The sequence below is a fragment of the Thunnus thynnus genome, chromosome 2, assembly GCF_963924715.1.
Source record: "Thunnus thynnus chromosome 2, fThuThy2.1, whole genome shotgun sequence".
NCBI classification, from domain to species: Eukaryota; Metazoa; Chordata; class Actinopteri; order Scombriformes; family Scombridae; genus Thunnus; species Thunnus thynnus.
The window spans coordinates 23,541,196-23,560,054 of record NC_089518.1 but is presented as its reverse complement, the minus strand read 5'-3'; the positions used below and the strand labels follow the sequence as shown (position 1 = coordinate 23,560,054).

Here is an 18,859-nt window from a genome sequence, read left to right as displayed (position 1 = left end):
GGATGGCTCCACTATACCAACATAGAAACAGAGCTTCTGCCTGTAGAGTCGCATTCTGCATTTCAGATACATACGTTTTCTAAAAAAAAAAAAAAAAGACTTTCAGGTCATAGTACACAAAAATATGAGATTTTTTTTCTCAAAGAAAAAGTATTTTATTTACTTAACAGTGAGAAAGAAAGAAATGAAAAGAAAACATACATTTCACATCTGTCAGTTTGGCATTAAAACCCACATAAAGATCAGGCACGCAGCCTTGCAGCTGCAGTGTCACTTTTATGCCTGCAGAGGGCAGCACTGAGAGCCAAGACACCATTTTCAACACAAACTTAAAAGTCAATCATTTTTAAAAGCTTCTGAAATTCTTGTTCTTAATACATCCTGCTATGTCTGGAGTGTGTAGTGTGTGTGTGTGTGTGTGTGTATGTTTCGTGGGGCATGCATTATATGCTGACATGGAGTCCGACTTAAAAAAATAAGGAAAGAAAACCCTGATTATGATCAGTGGGGTTTTTCTTCATTTGTTCATTCATTCATTTGAATTTGCAGTGCAGGTGTTTTCCTGTGGGAGCCTTCATAGATCCGTCTCGGAGCCTTTCTTCCCTTTCTTGTTTCCCTGCCAACCAGAGAAGACCAGAGAGAGCACGATTATTTATGAGCGTGAGAAAGTATTTTGCTGAAGCGTGTGCTTATTTTTATTGACCTCAAGTTAAAAGTCAATAACAATATAACATGAAGAAACACCAACACAGAAATGGGTCTCTGGGATTATACATGATAACCCAAAATGATTTCTGAACCAAACATAAACATTATTAGAAGGTTTTTTTTTTAATTTTCTGAACTGACCACAAGGTTCATTCTACCTTAACTTCAGCTGTGAACTAAATTCTTTTGTTACTGTACTTCTATGCTGCGGTTTACTTATGCTGCAACTTTTTTTCCCTTCATCTGACCTACTGCCTGAAGTTTCACTGGTCTAGAGAGGGAAACAAGAAACCTGCATGCAAATACACACACCCATGTATACACACACACACACACACACACACACACACGAACATCTGCTAATACACAGATAATCCCTCCCATGCAATTCAGTGTGGAGTAAATACACATTATCTTCTCACAGCATCTACGTCTCAACTCTGACATGTGTGAATGAATACAGATGCAACACAGTAAATCACAGCGTAGGTTTGATTATAGTTACTAATCACAGGTGGCTGAGTGAGTGATAGTTAGTGATTATTTGTGCACTCACCTGATGTTTCGGCTGTTCGGACTGGAGACCTTTGACTTTAGACCTTTCTTGTTCAAGAGCACCATGTAGTAATGTTACCTGAGGGGAAAAAAAAACAGGTCATTCAAATGCACATAAATGCATAAGTATCATAATAATAGAATCTCTCTCTTCCTGTAACATACCTGTGATGACAGTTCTTCTTTGATATGTAGTAGCTCTTCTACCTGTAGCAGGATTTCTGCTTTATCTTTCACTGAAGGAAACAACAGGAAACATCAGACTGATCATATATCCGTGCTTCATTTTACAGGAAATGCGTGAGCTCGTAATTTTTTGCAACGTTAAACTCACTCTCTCCCTGTTGGAGCATTTTCAGCAGCTGGGCATTTCTTGCTTTCACCTCTTTGTATTTCACCTGCGGAGTTGAGAAGAAGCATTTACCGATGCAGAAAGGCGAGAAGTGGATCATGCTACAGGCGTGGTTTCAAAAGTGTTTTTTCACAGTTGAAACGGGTCAATACTGGAATCTGTACCCAATATTATTTCAGGCAGCCTCCATGATTTGAGAAGGATGACACTATTGTACAAGCGTTTCACATGTCATGTCTACAGGAGCGGTTTTATGTACAAAATATAGATTTTGGATTTAGGGGAATTAGCCATATTGTTGCCCATAGTTTGCCCTGCAAAAATCCAACTCTGCTGTGTTTGGTTCATTCTTTCTCCCCACTTTATCTCATGTCAGATTCATGTCATGTCAAATGCACAATTTTTTTTTTCCTCTGTGAAACTATAGAATAATTGGGTAAATGCTTATGACTGCTGACCTCCCACTGTGAAATAGTCTTCTTTAGCTTATCAATCTCCTGGTCTTTCTTCTCCAGCTCGTACTTCAGCTGCTCTGCACGGGGGTCCTAACAGGACAGATTGGGAAGGAAAGGATGAACTAATTCAACAATACATAAAGTACCAGTCAAAAGTTTGGACACACTTTCTCATTCAAGGGAATGGGAAGCTGTGTTTAAACTTTTGACTGTATGTGCAAGCTTTGTTCGTGTGGATTCAGTACCTGAGGCATAATAAACAAAGACAGCTGGACGAATAGTTTGTTTATGTACGTGTGTTTCAGTCAACTCACCGGTTCGTGTTCTGTGGAGGTGTTTACTTCTTGTCCCTGGCTGTTAGAGTACTGCTCACGTCTCTTCTCCCGTTGAATAATCCGACTGACGTCATCCTCCAGCTTATTAAAAAAACGCTCTTCCTGCCCGATTCCCAATGCTGGGTTAGCCGCTCTGGCGTCCTGGATGGGAATGTTTTTCAAAAGTGATGATGCAACATCATACACATGCACAACCTAGAGCTTATTTACAAATGACTAGAATATTTATTATATATATAAATACAATAAGCTAAGCTATGTTATGTAAAATGTGTTTCATTTATTTGAAAGCAGTACAGATTCACAAGGAAGTTAGAAAATGAAAGCAATGCTCAGGGACTTTGCTCACCTCTTTCTCTTGTTTCTTACTCAAATGTTCTACAAAGAGATAAAAATACATTAACATAAATATAATTTAAACAGCTCTTTGTGAAGAAAATACATGTATTGTTATTTTTTTCACCAAAACAGACAGAGAGTAAAGAGTGAAGAAAGAGTCGGGGTGTAGCCTGTTAAACTACCAAAGGCGGATTCTAGCTGAACTGCTTTTGAAACTGATCAATACATTTCTCTCACCTACACTGCCTTCAGCCTGGAAGTCCTGCAGAGAAACAGTCTTTTTGTCTTTTGCCTGCTGATTCTTCTTTTTGTCCTTCTTCCCTCCTCCCTCTTTCCCTCCCCGAGACTTCGGCGAGGATGTGTTTGTGCTGCCCTGCTGAAGGAAAGCAAATCATTTGATTTCTACTTATAATGACAAACTACACATTCAACTTCAATTGTATACAGTACAGTTTGAAATTATTAGGAAAGTGATATGTTTTGTCATTGTTTTAGCTCTACTCCAGCACACTGGACTTTAAATGAAACGATGACTATGAGTTTAAAGTGTTGATCTTGAGCTTCAAGGAGTGTGTGATCAGATCCATAATGCACCAAATTAAGAGTTATGTAAGACAGTTACATTATCTATAAAACTCTGGGATCCAACAACTATACCTCCAAAATTTGACTTTCAAAAGATGAATATTAGTGTGTGTGTGTGTGTGTGTGTGTGTAATGTACCTGTTTCTGTTGTTCGTATTCCAGTTTACTGAGAATCAAGGCTTTTTCCAAGTCGGCCTCATATAGTTCAGTGGTCATCTATGGGGAGAGGAGGAAAATAGATGAGGAAGAGGATCTACTTGAGATACATAGACAGTACTGTCTGTAAGGTCAGATGTGAACAGATATAATCTATTATTTTATACTTTACTTAAAGTTCATAATACATTTGCATCAGGGGGGCATTTCATGCACCTGCTCTTTCATTCCTGTTACTAAACAAGATTCAGTGCACCCCGTCTTCCTCCAACAGGTTTCCAGTACAAACAGGAGAATGAAAGAGCTTTTAAACACTTCAAGTAAAAATATACAAAAATCAATTAATCGGTTCTAAGAATACCCTGCGTCTGGCTCATACTGTTGCACTCATGGAAGCTGCCAGTACATCCAGTCCTCTACTGCTGACCTCTGAACGGCTCTACTCACACAGCTCATCAGGTCACACTTTTGTTATTGTTTTCTCTTACCTGCTCATCCCTCTGCTTCCATTGCTGCCAACCCTCTGAAGGTATACTGTGGTCGCCTACCGCAGGACTGAGGAGTTCACTGGCTATTCCTGACAGTGTCATATGGGGAGGCGGAGCGCAAGACTTCTGAGGAATCTTCTTGAAGGCCAGATTGCGTAGCTGATAGAAAAAGAGATAAAACTAAATCTAAACACGAACTCTTGATGTGGCCGATACTGGCAATATAATAAACACTAGTTTGCTTTGCTGACAGCTATGGAAAACATCAGCATGTGTGTGCATACTCTGTATAAACTATCTTTAAAGGGACAGTTCACCCTAAAATCAAAAATACATATTTTTCCTCTCATCTGTGGTACTATTTATCCATGTAGATCATATTGGTGTGAGGTGCCGTTTTTTTGGAGATATCGGCCGTGGAGATGTCTGGCTTCTCTCAAATACGATGGAACTTGACGGCACTCAGCATGTGGTGCTCAAAGCGCCAAAAAAATACATTTGAAAAACTCAACAGCAGTTTTTCTTTCTACCGAACTACACCCACCAACCATCTCACTGTGCAGAAGGAAGCATGCATCTACTCATGGTTGGTGTGTGTAGTTCGGTAGAGAGAAAATAGTTCCTACATGAAACTGCTCACAACAAGATCTGTTGATTATCTTGAGTAACCAGGTCATGATTTCTGGAAAGAGACATTGTTGTTGAGTTTTTCAAATGTATTTTTTGGCGTTTTGAGCACCACAACCTGAGTGCTGTCAGGTTCTACTGTATTTGAGAGAAGGCAGACGTCTCTATGGCCAATATCTCTAAAACTTGGCAACTCACACCAAAATGATCTAGATAGATAAATAGCACTACAAGTAAGAGGAAAAACATGTACTTTGCATTTTGGGGTGAGCTGTCCCTTTAAGTTTTGAGTCTTAAAATGATGAGGGTCAGACCTCTCCTACCTCTAACTATACCTAAGATAAGATGCAGATCTGGTGAGTGTGCTTTTTTATTCTCTGGTACAAACTGCCTGATGACATCAGATGTGGCAAATTTTCAAAAGTACTCTGAAAACTTGTTTTTCTCAGACTTATGATTGTTACTGTATGTGTGTGTGTGATTCATGTATGTGTGGTGGATGTGGGTTCCTTATTGTCTTTGAGTGGGTCGGTAGGTCTTTACACATACATTTTGAGGTAAGACACATTGAGTTTACTTAAAAATGAAAATGCTCTAGATAAATAAATCTGTCTCATCTTGCTTAGGGCCTATTTGATTATGTGACTGACAAAAGGTGTTTATATACAAATAGTTGCCTCCTCTTCTCTGTTTAATATCATAGATTGAGTACTATGGGAACTTTTGGCTGTGGTTTTAGGTAGGTAAGCAAACTGAAGACACTGTTGAATTGGATAAATGTCAACACTGTAAACAAAGAAATAGATCACTATCAGTTCACTGCTGGAGCGCACCTGACACCACCCTCTCTGCACTTTCAGTTCAGCTGAAGTGAAACAGCACAAGTGCAAAGTCTGTTTACATCTGTGCACAAAACGGAAGCCATGTACAGCAAGTAAATAACAGAGATCTCTATGAAGCAGTGGGTCATGAGACACGCCTTCTCACCTCATTGGCCTCACTCTGCTGCTGTTCCTTCTTCTTCTTTTTCTTGTCTTTCTTTTTGTCGTTGCCCTGACCTGCTTTTCCCCCGGCTGCCTTTCCTTGCCGGGGCTTCCCGGACGAGTCCCGTCCGTTTTTGGTTGTGCTCTTCCCCGGCTCAGAGGTGTCGGAGTCTGAGTCCGAGTCTATCTGCAGCAGGGCGAAGCGGGAGGCGGTGGTGGGGACGGTGATCATTGCTGGCGATGCCATTGTGACACAGAAACCTTGTATTAACTAATGACAAACAAAAGAAAGAACAATTCAGTTAGGATAACTTGAAGCTGGTCATAAAACGAGTTAGCTTCTAGTTGCAACCTCTTTTCAAACACAATGATGACCATATATCAGCTAACAGCAATATGTAAAGCAACAGATTGCAACGTCGGTGTAAACAACAAAACAGGCAGCAGTGCTCATAAATTTAAAGTGACTGAACTGTATCGCTGCTGACGGACGAAGCTAGCATTATATAGCTAACTATACAAAGCTTAGCCGGGTTTGTTAGCTTCTAAATAAGTGCAAAAGTAGTGACGCATGACAGTCAAAAACAGATGAATGGACTCACGTTGACCTTTTGATTTTAATACACTCGCTGGCTTGTGTTGGAGAGGCAGTAATCCCTTGAAAAGTTGCCAAAGAAGACTTTCACCTGTCCGTGGAGGTACTGTTGGCTACCGTTGGTTCGCTACCAGAGTCAGCTACAGCCGAGTACAGCAGCCGGGCGGAGCCAAAAGGAATCAGATCGCGTTCCGACTGGTGGTCACCTGCAGCTGGGGAAGGAAAACTGATATACTTTAGATATTAGTTCTTTGCAGTAGTAGAAAGTAACTAAGTACATTTACTAGACTTCTGTACTTAAGTACAGTTTTGAGGTACTTGCATTTATTTCCATTTTATGCTAATTTATACCTCGATTCAAAGTACAACATTTACCTCTGAAATATACTATTTCAGAGGGACTTTCAACCCCACTACAGCTTTAGTTACTAGTTACTTTTCAGATTAATATTTAATACAATGGATAATATGACAATGTTTTTAAAATACGACACACTGTTAAAGATGAGTGGAAAAAAGCAGTGTGTATTCGGGGTCACATTTCAGATGTCTGAGTTGTTAACAGCTCCACCAAATAGTGATTTTTCCCTCTGAAATTTTCACATGGTTTCATTTCAACAAATGTTCAAATGATCCAATATTTCAGCAAAAATAATAATATGTAATAATGCGTAATAATATGTAATAATAATAATGCAGAATAATTCTGCCATGTGTAGTCTTGTGTGTGCACTGTGGCTGATGGAAACTTTGAGGTGACAAAGTACATGCGCAGAGGGAGAGAGGTGAAGGTGGTCAGCAGAAAACAGTATATACAGTATAGTACAGTACATACAGTACATACATTTACAGCATCTTTCTAATATCTGCCAATATGTGCCTATGGAGGCTCAATTATGTATATAATTTAGTCAGTGAAAGAATTCCAGCATCCAAGGTTATATTCTTATCTAATTTTGAAAATATAAATATTATATTGCAACTTTAAGCAACTAGCATTATTCTTCTATTGACAGCATGTGATAGGATACGCATTTTGAGGGACAGGAGTGTCATAGGGACCCATAGTACATTTATGCACCAGGGACCCCGATGGGTTGAGGGTGGGGGGATGGGCTGAGCCCACACAATAAAAACAAAACAGTGAGATGTGCGTACTTGTATGTTTAATTTATTTAACTGTAATAAGAGCCACACATATCAAAAAATAATTACACAACAATCAACTTACAGTATATCTAATAGTGCACACTGATATAAAAAGTCTGTATCAAGAAGACAAACTACCTAGCTTTACATTACTGTTGTAGTGCTTACTGTACCTACTGACCATTTTAAGTGCTTGACAGTGCTGGAAATTGAAGGTGAAAGACAAAGCACTTCTCCTCACAAGGCACTATTTGATTCCATTTAACAACAGATTGATGAACATGTTTTCCCTTAACTTATCTTTTAAACTAGTAGTATTTGTAAAAGGGATGATTTTCTATGGTTGTGTACAGGCAAATAAAGTTGTGGATAAAATACAACTTCTAGTTGGTGATAACCATATGGTGAGTGGTCAACAACGTCTTTATATAAGAACAAGAACTTGAAAGAAAAGATCCTCAAATTAATTTAGGGGAACAAAACATGGAATGGGCAGCGTTGATGTTGGGTGTGGTGGGAGCTGAGACAGAAAACTATCTCTGCAAAACAGAAGGTTTTATGCTATTTTCAGTGTAAAAAATACTACTAAGTTATTGGACATTTATTTCTGGGCACATGTCACTTATCAGGGTCTTACTGTTGCCATGACGACATATTCCTGTCTCTGAGTTTCTTCTCTTATTGAATGGCAAAACTCCTGTGACCTCAGAGCAAGAGGGATAACTAGGAGGACAGTTCTGTGACACTGAAAACACTTAAAACATCTCAACATTAACAGATATCTCAGTCCATCAAGAAGAAACCGTCTTCTCCTCAGGTTTCACTAGTGTGGTATTACATTGAGAGTGGCATGGACATGCTTAACAGAGGACAATGGTGTATTTATAAAGAAAAACTGAGAACAAAAACTGTTAATCTAAAACACATTCATCTTATTCTTTATCATATTGTGAATATTGGCCATTATTTTGTCTGATCTCAAAGCTCCATAAAGTCCTTAAATTAACTGACAGAAACTAAATATTTTCCCTACAAATGATACATTAACATTTTCACAAGTTACTAAAGTTGAGACGAATATGTGTTTAGTTAATTACCATTTTGTTTTTGTCATCAGTTATTCACGACACACATTTTCCTTTGTTTGCCAGTATCCAACTGGAAGCTGCTACAGACACTGCTGCTGCCAAGTGACACTTAGGTACTGTGGTCTATGTAAAACCACTGAATAGATGAAAAAATGATGCATCATCTGTCAGTGTTTCTGGCTAATTCTATAGAGTCCTCTAATATTGACTCTGTGCTGGTATCCACAACAGACTGGCGCCTCCTTGTGACAGAACCACATACCTGCAGATTAGCTGGTGAGATCTGTCTGAGCTCTCTGCGACAAAGACGGACAGGTGTCATCTCTAAACTTTCCCCACACTGACCAGCCTCTCTTTCATTCTTCCCCTGGGACTGTGTGAGTGTGTGTATCTGGGTATATGCAGGCGTTTTAGTCTTATTGTGTACTTGGAGGTCAGAAGATGAGGAGGGACACAGGGTTTGGTGTGCACGTCTCTCCACATGAGCATCATTGTGTGTCTTTTTGTCTTTTTTCTCAGCGTGTATCTTTGTGTATGTTGTTTCAATGTGTGTCCTTGTCTGTACCTCTTCATTTTGCATCTGGGGTTTGTTTGTACTTGTGTGTATCTGCGTACTGTGTGTCTGTGTGTGTTCTTTTGTGTGTGAGGGCTGATCGGCAGGGTGTACGGCGTTGCCAAGAAGCTCTTTGAGTTTCTTTTTGAGCAGGCGGCTAGAACTCTTGTAGAAAAACAGATCTTTCTCCAGATTCTGCAGTCTGTCTTGGATGGCGTGCTGTGCATCTCCTGAGCTGCTGTCTAGACACACACACACGCACAGAAATAAATATATGAAACAGCAGTATTTATGAACTCATGTTTTTTTGATAGAATATAAAAAGACACACAAATCCTCAAACCCTTTTAACCATACATTTTGTCCAGGCTACACAGTCACTTCACCTTTAAGTTTCTGCAGTAGTAGCTGGATGTTATTCTGATGATCTTGGTGCTGCTGGGTGAGCCTGCGGTCTGCATCCAAGGCCAGGCGTTGCATGGCGGCCTCCATCTCCCTCAGCACCACCTCTTGCTCTCCAGCATGAAGCTCTAGCTCTTCACAACGCAAACGCAAACGACGCTCAGCCTCCTGAAGACAAACAACCTGAAAAATATACATTAATATACAATATAATTACAAATGTATTGACTGGATCTTATACCTTTATTTACCCTCACCACCTACAGAGAAAGAAAACAAGGACAGAGCGTATTAGGTGGGAGGAAGATTATCATGGTATAATGATATTTTAATGGTGCAGACAGACCTCCTGAAGAGAAGTTGATACACTTAATAAGAGTATTAAGATGAATCAGCTAGAAAGATGAAGGGCACAGAAGGGAGCATTGGGGGAGCAGAGGGAGGGAGAGGTATAATTTAATTACCATAACAAAAATAGTGTTGCTGCGTTTCTGACTCACAGACACACATCACCTGAACAGATAAGCACAGGAAGGTGAAAGACAGAGAGAAAAGCAGAAATACATCACCTGCTGGAGCAGAAAGAAAAGAGGACATCAGGTTTCTGTCGTGAATGTGAACACATACAGTACATGGAAATAATAGAAAAGGGGAAAAAAAAGGAAAGGAAGTGAGAACAGACTGATAGCATTAAAGTGTTGGTAAAGAAGCTAGCAATGGAGAGCATATAGGATTTGCAGCTGAATGTTATATATTGGTGTATATCGTCATGTGTGCATGCATTTTATCTTACCTTGTTGAAATATTTGACAAGCAGCTCCGAGGCCTCAGGTGGTGAGAGCTGCTTCAGTTTGCTTATGACGTTACAGAGGTGGGCGGGCTCAGTGCTTTGCGACTGACATGAAGGGGAGTCTGTGATTGACAGCTTTGTCTGTTTGTCCTGGATGGAGTGGTTTTTAAACTCCAGAGCTGCATCCAGAGCTTCAATGGCTTCTTCTAACTGGAGCAGGGAATACTCCTCCTAGGTATAACACACAGAAATAATAAAAAAAAGCACAGTGATGAACAATAAAAGTACATCATGAAATAAGGTCTAACAATAGAATAGTTTCTTAGAACATGTGTCCATAACCATATTTAGTAACATCACATACACACAGACGGTTCCCCTTTTTCTGACCTCCATAGTGAGCACTCTGTTGTCCTTCAGCTGAGCATCCAGAGTGTCTCTCTTCTTTTTAAGCATGTCTCTCTCCTTCTGCAGTTCCTCTATGGTGACTCCTCCTGTCCGTCTGCTCTGCAGCTGCTCCTCCAGAGACTCCAACCGCACAGATACATGCAACAGGTTCTGACTCAAAGCCTGGAAAGTCATTGATAAAAAGTTTCCAGGTACCAGCTCCAATAACACATGTTCTCACAATCTGTGAGAGTCACTGATGAAAAGTATTGTCACATTTGCTAAATTTGAATAAAACTTCACACAGGCTGACCTGACTGGAACGTAGCTTCCTGATCTCCAGTTTGTTTTTCTGTTGCAGACAGGCCTCCCTGTGCAAGAGCACTTCTTCTCTCCTCCTCAGCTCCTCCTCTAGCTCCTGCAGCTCTGCTCTCCTCTGCAGCACCTGCTCCTCCTCATCCTCCAGCCAACAACTGTCACGTGCCTACAGTGAGGACAAGGAGGAGAGAGAAGTGGGAGGAGGGTAAAAAGGAGCAAAAGAAGGGGAAGGGGGTAAAGGAAAGAGATAACAGGAAAATTAAGGAGACAAGAAGACAATAGAAGACAATAACAAAGAGGGAGACAGAGACAGAGAAATGTAAGGCTGTATACAAAAGAAAAAACTGTCAAAATGACTTTTTGGAAAGAGTAAAAGCAAAACAAACATTTGAGGAATTCATAGTACTTCTAAATTTAAGAACAATGCTTTACCTTTTCCTTTGACTCTTCCTGGAGTTTACTTTTGCACACAGTCAAATTTTCTGCCCTTAGCTCCTGCAAACAAAAGCAGAAATCATCTTCAATCAATGAGTCATGAGTCATTAATGATTTAGCCATGCTTAGTGTCAGGTGTTAAGGATTCATTTGAACCAAGTTCAGGATTAGTAATAGTTTAATTAACCTTAAAATGGCAAGGTCTCATTTATATTTAAACCTACTGTTTGCAAAAAATGGGTTAAAGCAAATACTTTGTGTTTACAGTTTGTATTCAGATTTATTTGTTCATCTCCATTCCTACTGCAGTCCCCAGATAGTTTGAAATACTGTAAAACTAACCTCGTCATGGTCAAATTCTTTGTTCTTGTCACTGGTCTCTCTCTCCTGCCTGAGGCTGGTCTGGAGCTGTGCTCTCTGTTCTCTCATGTGCTGCAGGCTGCTGTACAGCTCCGTTCGGTACTGCTGGCTCTGCATGGACAGTCTTGCCAACACGCAGACCTCTCTGCTGTCACTGCTGTGCCTGCCATGTCTACCCACTGCTTGGGTCTCCTTGTCTGTCAGAAACAAAAATCAAAATTATAAACAAATACAGTATATTGTTACAGGGTTGAAATTATTATGTTATGATTCATTGGTGTTGTGCCAAATTACAATATTCATATCTAGTAAAAGAGCATTTTTTGACAGCATGACTCAGTTTCACTTCAAAAGCCTAGTTGCTTTAAGGTAAATAAGAATGAGCCTGCCCGTGGTTAAAAGTACAGGACTCTAATCAAAACAGTATGATTTTGAAGAGACTTCAAGGCCTCCCATTACAATGGTTATATCCAAAACTGAAAAGTCTTTTACTTTTTCTGCAAACATGCACCAATCAGATTTCACCTTTTTACTATTAGACCATGAGTTTGGTTGTCATACAGCATTGCATGTGCCTTGTCCCCAGACATGTTAATACCAATAAAAAAAATCCCATCTCCTCCTCATGTTTCTCCAATGTTTGGCTATTTGAGTAGCAGCATTTATATCTGTGTGTATTCATATCTGCTGCAGTATACTTTTTTGATCCTACCGCTAGGTGGACCAAAGTCAGACATTTTCAAATTCTACACATAGAGGCTTTCATCAAAAATAATTACGTGACTAAAATCTGATTTAGTACACACATGCTTAGTTAATCCAATACGAATGATAATGATAATTTGATAATCTGATTGTATGTATGTGTTATTTCTTTATCATCACAAGAATATTGTTTTGTTTTCAATCTCTCTGCTGTTGTCATTGTTCTTGAATTCACTCAGCAGAAGCATCTGGAAGCTGCAAGATGCTCTTATCAGTACTGCAAGAATGTTTTGACTAACCTTGGCGAACACAAAACCTTGTATGTGCTTTGTTACACATACAAATCAGCCAAAGACTGACATTGTCTGACAAGACTAAGACTAAGACTAAGACTCACACAGACACAGCTACAGGGATACATACAGTATGTAAATTAAATAAACACACCAGTTTTATCAAGCTCTTTGATGAGCTCCTCTTTCATGCGTATGTTGACTGAAAGCGCTTGGATCCTTCTCTGAGTGACACTGACACTTTGTCTTGCCTTCCTCATAAGGCATTGCTTGGCATGGTGTTCTTTGGTCCCTGAGAGGGAATAAAACTGACAATATGAAAATGAAATAACTTCTTGGATAACAAATAACTCATTTGAATGTCACAAAAGATATCAGAGACAGGATGACATTCCTCTATCAATGCAAAAGGACAAGTAAAACAAAAGACTACAGAATAAAGTCAAATACACGTCAAGTGTACCTGTGGCTTGCTGGTCTTGTTGTACTGATTGGATTCCATTAGATGTCTGGTCCAGTTCAGTGTTTTTCTCTTTCAGAGCTGATTTCTTCTGCCGACTGGTCCACGTACGGTTCAAAGAACGCCTGATGTATCATGACAATATTTGATTAGACCTTGATTAGATCAGACTTAAAGGACCAGTGTGTAGGATTTAGTGGCATCTAGTCATCTTTTTTGTATTTTTGTGGTAAAACGCACACCTGCAGTACACTTTGAATTGCACAAAAGCACATAAGTTTATTTTTAATACAAGAAGGCAGAAAGTTGTCAATTTAAACATGTCTACAAATTGAAAAACTAAAGTGAAACAGAGAAGTATAACGGGGTTGTGTGATTTTGAAGAGGTTTATTTAAGGGCTCCTCTGTCAACTACAGTGACAAGTGTTGACCTGGTCTGAGCAGGCAAGTGGCTGACAGCACAAAGTGCAGTCATCCTTGACACCAAAACTGTAGTCTATTACTGAATTGCAAATGAAACCCTGCTGTGCCTCTCTTCCTGTTTTGGTGCATAGTAAATGATCAATATATAAAACAGGAGCAGATGAGGAATAAACCTTATTGCACCTTAAGAAAATGCCACTTCACTGACACAGAACCACTTCATGAACATTTACATTTCCTTTAACTTAAACTAATCATCAAATTACTTTTTTGATGCAATATGGTAACAAAAATGTACTGACTATTGGCTAAAATTGCATTTTTATAGTGGTGGTGGCTGGTAGCTTGAAAAAGAACCAGTAGGTTTGTATAATAGAGGCTCTCACCTAAATCCCATTCTGCCCACAAAGTCATAATCATCCTCCTCCTTCTCTTGATCCCTGTCTTTGCTCTTAGTCTGTTCTTTTATGAATGGACAGTACACTTCATCCTTCTCCTCAATCTCAGCCAGCAGGAGGTGACTGCGCATCTTAAAGGCTGCCATCACCCTCTCCAGTGAATAGGCTGGGGGACTGGAGTGGATCTACAACACACACACACACACACACACACACACAAACACACTATAATTCAGACAGAAATATGCTCAACCATGAACAAGAATGTCTGGATGCACATATGAATTATAAAAGTGTCCAAATAAATCCAGGTATGCAAACAACACACAAACACAAACAACAGACAAACAAACCAACAGTGCAGCTTCCTACCTTCCTGGGAGGCCTGTGTCCACAGCTGTGTCTGATTAGAGGGACACTCTGAGGTCTCTTGTCTGAGTTCCCAGAAGCCCCTGACTCCACTGTGGCCCCTGAGGTTGCACCCCTAAAGGTCATGAGGTCGCTGCGCAGACGATCAATCAGGATCTGCTGGTCTACCAGTTGTTCGGTCTGAAGACATTCACACACAAATGTGCACACAACAACAAATGAAAAACCAGCAGAGATTTATTAATAATGTCGTTCATTTCTAGTACAGTGTTGAAGTTACAGTTTTTACTAGCATTAGAAATTTCACTTAATTTTTTCCTTATTTGCAGATTCCCATCAATACTAGGTGGCACCTTTTCAACTGCTTCATGGAGCTTTATATAGCCTGAATTCAGAGCTCTTCTTTTTCTCACCTGTATACGAGTACGTTCCTTTTCTCCCTCTAAGGCTTGGAGGTGGGTTTTCCTCTCTTGGAGAAGTTTCTGTACTTCTTTTACCACCTGTCTCACTTCTGCATCTTTCTGCTCCAACAGTTGCTCCTCTATGGTGAGAGCTTCCTGAGAGAGAGAGAGAGAAAATAGTTTTTCTGCTTTTTCTTTATTTGGACATGGATAACTAATGATAAGTTCAGCAGCCCTCTTAGTTGGTTTATTGTGCACTTGTAAGCCCTTATTTTTTCTGGCACATCAGCATTTTAGTAATAAAATAGAGTGTTACATGATCATAATGATAATTTTCCGATATCCAACATCTTTGTACTCAAAACCAGTCCCATAACAGGGACATCCAGTGTCCTTTCCCTGTATTTTCCCTCCAAATATCTTAGACCTTTATCAGTGATCTGGTGTTTTTTTTTCACTTTTTATACTTACCTGGCATTTCTTGAGTTCTTGTCTGAGCTGTAATATGGTGACATGGTGGGATTTCTCCTCTGAACAGTCCTCATCATCAGTTTTATGTGAGTGGTTGACAGCTTTGAGTCTCTCCTGCCAATCCTGCAGTTGCTCTCTGAAAGAATGACTTGGAGTGGGGCAACAGATATCCGCAAGTAGAGCTGCAGCTTCCTGTACCAAGAGACGGTATTGTGACGATTCCTCTTGGTTCACCTTTTTATCTGGCTCAGACATCTGAATCTCACTGTCCTCCTCTCCAACTCTTCCCCCTGTCTTCTCCCTTTCCATCTCCATCTCTCTCTCCCTCTCTTTCAGTATCTCTCTCAGTGTCTGTACTTCATATTCCAGCTCCCCTAGTCGAGCTTCACCGGGGTCCCACATTGTAGGACACGATTTAACCTCTGCATGACAAGATTCTGCTCTAGGACGGTTGCGAATGTGACGAGCCTTGGATGCAAACTGCAGGACACTCAGAGTCTCAGCTACGCTGTGGTGGGAGGGGCTTACACATGCCACCATCAGTGTATGAGCGGTGCCTCCCAATGAATCACGGAGTATGCGGGTGATTTTGGCATCACGGTATGGTATGTGTGCACTGTTGCAGTTGTTCCCACGGCGATTGCGAACAGGGTCAGAAAGGGCGCGGATGACATTGCCCAACGCGAGCAGGCCTGTATTGATATGAACAGACTCTTTGAGCCGTGTCCCTGTGTTGCCAGTTTTTCCAGCACGCTCCGAGCCCGCTAGATCAACCAGACAGAGTTTAGAGGAGCGGACCGAGTTTAAGGAGGAGTTGTTGTGGCTACACTGAGTGAGCTGAAGGGTGAGGATGGCATGAGAACGACTGGAATGCTCATTCATTCCTGTGGTGCTGGTGTGGCGCAGGGCATTGCCCGTCTCTAGAACGCTGAGTAGCTCTTCTGCTGAGGTGACGACCATCTCTTTGGCTCCCACCACCACTGGAAAGACACAAAATCAAACAATGATTTGTATTAATGGAACACGTTTATATGTTGAACAGTAATCCAATGTACTTAGCACAACATTGGGTCTAATCTGATTGTATTACCGTTTCCTCATGTGAAGATCAGTTTACTAGTTATCTGGAGTACTATTACTGTGTTTATTATAGTTTAATGTGTTCCGCAGCTTTTTGTGGCTTTGTCAAGCCTGAGAAAACGAAACTAGTGAGTTTATCAGGGTCCTCTCTTGAGCTTGGAAACTAAACATCTTTAACAGGAGGTCTGAATTACAATCTGGGGGCACTGAAGTAGACATTTGCTAGGTTAGTAAGGTTTCACAAAAAGGACACCAATGAGATGCATGATGGGAAGTGTAGGCTCTAGACTAGGTGTGTTTGGAGCTTAATAAAAGGACGTAAAAGCCAAGAAGTGCCAGTGGCACTCCAGTGGAATGAGGGCATGCCTTTAAGTAGGAAAGTTGAAAACAAATAACAAGTAGATATGAAGTCAAAATCTGCACAAATAACACAGAGGTTAAATGAAAAAATTAGATAAAAAGAGTAAAAAATGTGGCAATCTGTGATGCCTGAAAGTGATGTTTAATGGTTTCTTTGAGGAACTCCCCTGAACTCTTCCCCTTTGCCTGCAGGACAAAAAAAATACTTTTTAATCACCTGTGTTCCCCCTGTCATCCTCTCTGATGTGAAGCTCTTTGTGAATGGTGTGGGGCTCCAGCAGGTCTCGCAGCTCTTCTCTGTACAGCTCCATATATGAGACTCGCACTGTTGCCTCCGCGACATCACTGCTGCTCTTCTTCTCCCCCAGCAACAAGAACACATCCTGGGCAACTCGGTCGATAATACCACCCTCCTTATCTGAGAGAGGTTTTGGAGGGAGCACACATAGTGTGCAGTTATAAAGTAGTTAAGAGTTGCAACAACAAGAAATAGGCCCGTATTACATTTCAGCTGACTTGGTTGAAATATAAACACTGCAAATACAACTCTCAAAAAACAAATCTCATTATCATACTTTGCTCTCTGCTCCCAAATTCCTCCAAATTAAATCCTGAAAACTGCTGTAACATATTCAAGCCAACAGAGACCACTCCACCTACTTTTTTCATCTCAACTTGGCCCAAGTAACACTTTTTTCCACTATAAACAAATTCCAAAACCCCATGGACATTATTTCCCATTTATTGACTCATTCTCGTCAATTAATGCAGCCCTTTCCTATCATCTGTTCCTCTCTGTTCTCCCAAATATCCACCCTGGATCTTTCCATCCTCAGTATTGGGGATGAAACTCACTTACCCAGGTTCCCCTCTCCCAGCGTGTACGTCTTCCCTGACCCGGTCTGTCCATAGCAGAAGACGGTGGCGTTGTATCCGTCGAGTAGGGCCTCCAGCAGCGGCTGGACGCAGGACTCGTACACCTCATCCTGGCTGGCTGTCGGTCCAAACGCGTGGTCGAAGGAGAAGAGTCGGTCGGAGCCGAGCATTACCTGAGCGGAGCCCGGCACCACCCGTATACACACCTGGTGGTTGTGGAGGACTTCTTTGGGAAGCAGGGGGCGGACACGCACCGCCACCCGGACACATTCGCTCATGACGGTAAAATGTAACGTTAGGTGGAGTTTCGTCAAACTATTTATTTGAATTCTAAAACTTGTTCTACATCTTGTTCTTGTTTTACACTTAATCTACATGTTACCTTGTCAAAACATAAGGTGTTGTTTTGTGTGTTTAGGTATCGTCGAAGTCATTTAGGCGTGTTGCTGTCCGTTGTTTTTCTTAACTTAGTCTCATCTCCCGTTTGTTGTCACTCCTTGGTTGCCCGGGAGACCGCCGCCGCGGTGAGCCACATTTTTTATCCTAGGATGGCGAAGTCATGACCCGCCCTACTCTACCTCTGATTGGCTAGTACTTGTTGCCTTCGTCGGTTGGGTTGGTTAGATTTAGTGACATTGGTAAGAATATCGAGGGTAAGCCAATCAGCGGCAGAGTAGGGCGGGTCATGACTATGCCATCCTAGGAAAAAATATATATCTCCCGCTGTGAAGCAGCCATGGACTCAGCAGTCGAGTAGTTGGATTCAAGAGTCGTCATGGAGGACAGACCGAGTGGTTCATTAAATAAACAGCGCCACCCTCTGCCACTTCTTCTGCAACATCTCTACTTCTTGTCCTCCCATATCTCTTTCTGCTCCTGCCAAACGTTGAATGCCCGTACATACATAAAAATAACCTTTTTATACTCTTCAGTCACTTGAAGATGTACTGTTCATAATCAGTGGTAGAAAGAAGTAGGCCTGCATCAAGTACACTTCAGTAAAGTTTTGAGTTACTGAGCATTTCCATTTACTTCATTATTTCAGAAGCAAATATTGTACTTTTACTCCCTGTAGTTACATGACAGCTTTAGGCTATTTACTTTAAAGATTAAAATTTTATTAACAAAAGACACAGTCCGTTTATAAAATATGTTACCCAACATTATATAAAGTAGTTAAATTGACTCCACCTCAGCCAACTACAACATTGAAATGCTGCTTAGGCCTACATGTTAATGCAGCAATAATAATAATAATAATAATAATAATAATAATAATAACAATAATAACAATAATAACAACAACAACAACAACAATAATAATAATAATAATAATAATAATAATAATAATAATAATAATAAT

The 18,859-nt window shown here is 40.6% G+C and overlaps 2 protein-coding genes across 4 annotated transcripts; both read right to left on the bottom strand.

The window, feature by feature from the left end:
* Positions 1-160: 160 nt before the first annotated feature.
* gkap1 (G kinase anchoring protein 1) lies at positions 161-6,348 on the bottom strand. 3 transcript variants are annotated; one of them, XM_067611840.1, is made up of 12 exons: positions 6,192-6,348; positions 5,588-5,854; positions 3,974-4,132; positions 3,468-3,545; positions 2,982-3,120; positions 2,755-2,783; positions 2,385-2,546; positions 2,074-2,160; positions 1,598-1,661; positions 1,429-1,499; positions 1,265-1,342; positions 161-616 (listed from the first exon to the last, which is right to left on the bottom strand). In XM_067611840.1, the coding sequence occupies exons 2-12, from the start codon at positions 5,828-5,830 to the stop codon at positions 575-577; spliced, it is 1,152 nt and encodes a 383-aa protein (XP_067467941.1). In that variant the 5' UTR covers positions 5,831-5,854; positions 6,192-6,348; the 3' UTR covers positions 161-574. The 3 variants fall into 3 exon arrangements, with proteins under 3 accessions (XP_067467941.1, XP_067467936.1, XP_067467948.1); XM_067611835.1 differs by having other exon boundaries at positions 6,186-6,343; XM_067611847.1 differs by having other exon boundaries at positions 162-616; positions 2,982-3,117; positions 6,186-6,343.
* A 985-nt stretch (positions 6,349-7,333) lies between these two features.
* On the bottom strand, positions 7,334-18,007 carry LOC137198145 (kinesin-like protein KIF27). Its single transcript, XM_067611807.1, has 15 exons — positions 17,480-18,007; positions 16,838-17,038; positions 15,181-16,160; positions 14,722-14,865; positions 14,312-14,488; positions 13,928-14,124; positions 13,122-13,243; positions 12,813-12,950; positions 11,643-11,857; positions 11,298-11,360; positions 10,861-11,031; positions 10,551-10,730; positions 10,164-10,391; positions 9,355-9,553; positions 7,334-9,210 (listed from the first exon to the last, which is right to left on the bottom strand). Exons 1-15 carry the CDS (start codon positions 17,772-17,774, stop codon positions 8,576-8,578), a joined length of 3,945 nt encoding a protein of 1,314 aa, XP_067467908.1. The 5' UTR covers positions 17,775-18,007; the 3' UTR covers positions 7,334-8,575.
* Positions 18,008-18,859: the final 852 nt, after the last annotated feature.

What these genes read in the sequence shown, in the direction of transcription:
- gkap1 (XM_067611840.1), bottom strand. Translation starts at nt 5,830, where the DNA reads ATGGCATCGCCAGCAATGATCACCGTCCCCACCACCGCCTCCCGCTTC. An exon ending in GTAAGAAACAAGAGAAAGAG is followed by an intron (nt 2,547 to 2,754) that starts GTGAGCAAAGTC and finishes ATTCCCATCCAG; the next exon opens with GACGCCAGAGCGGCTAACCC. An exon ending in CCTCCACAGAACACGAACCG is followed by an intron (nt 2,161 to 2,384) that starts GTGAGTTGACTG and finishes CTGTCCTGTTAG; the next exon opens with GACCCCCGTGCAGAGCAGCT.
- LOC137198145 (XM_067611807.1), bottom strand. Translation starts at nt 17,774, where the DNA reads ATGAGCGAATGTGTCCGGGTGGCGGTGCGTGTCCGCCCCCTGCTTCCC. An exon ending in GTGGGCAGAATGGGATTTAG is followed by an intron (nt 13,244 to 13,927) that starts GTGAGAGCCTCT and finishes ATGATACATCAG; the next exon opens with GCGTTCTTTGAACCGTACGT. An exon ending in GGAAGCTACGTTCCAGTCAG is followed by an intron (nt 10,731 to 10,860) that starts GTCAGCCTGTGT and finishes ATGACTTTCCAG; the next exon opens with GCTTTGAGTCAGAACCTGTT.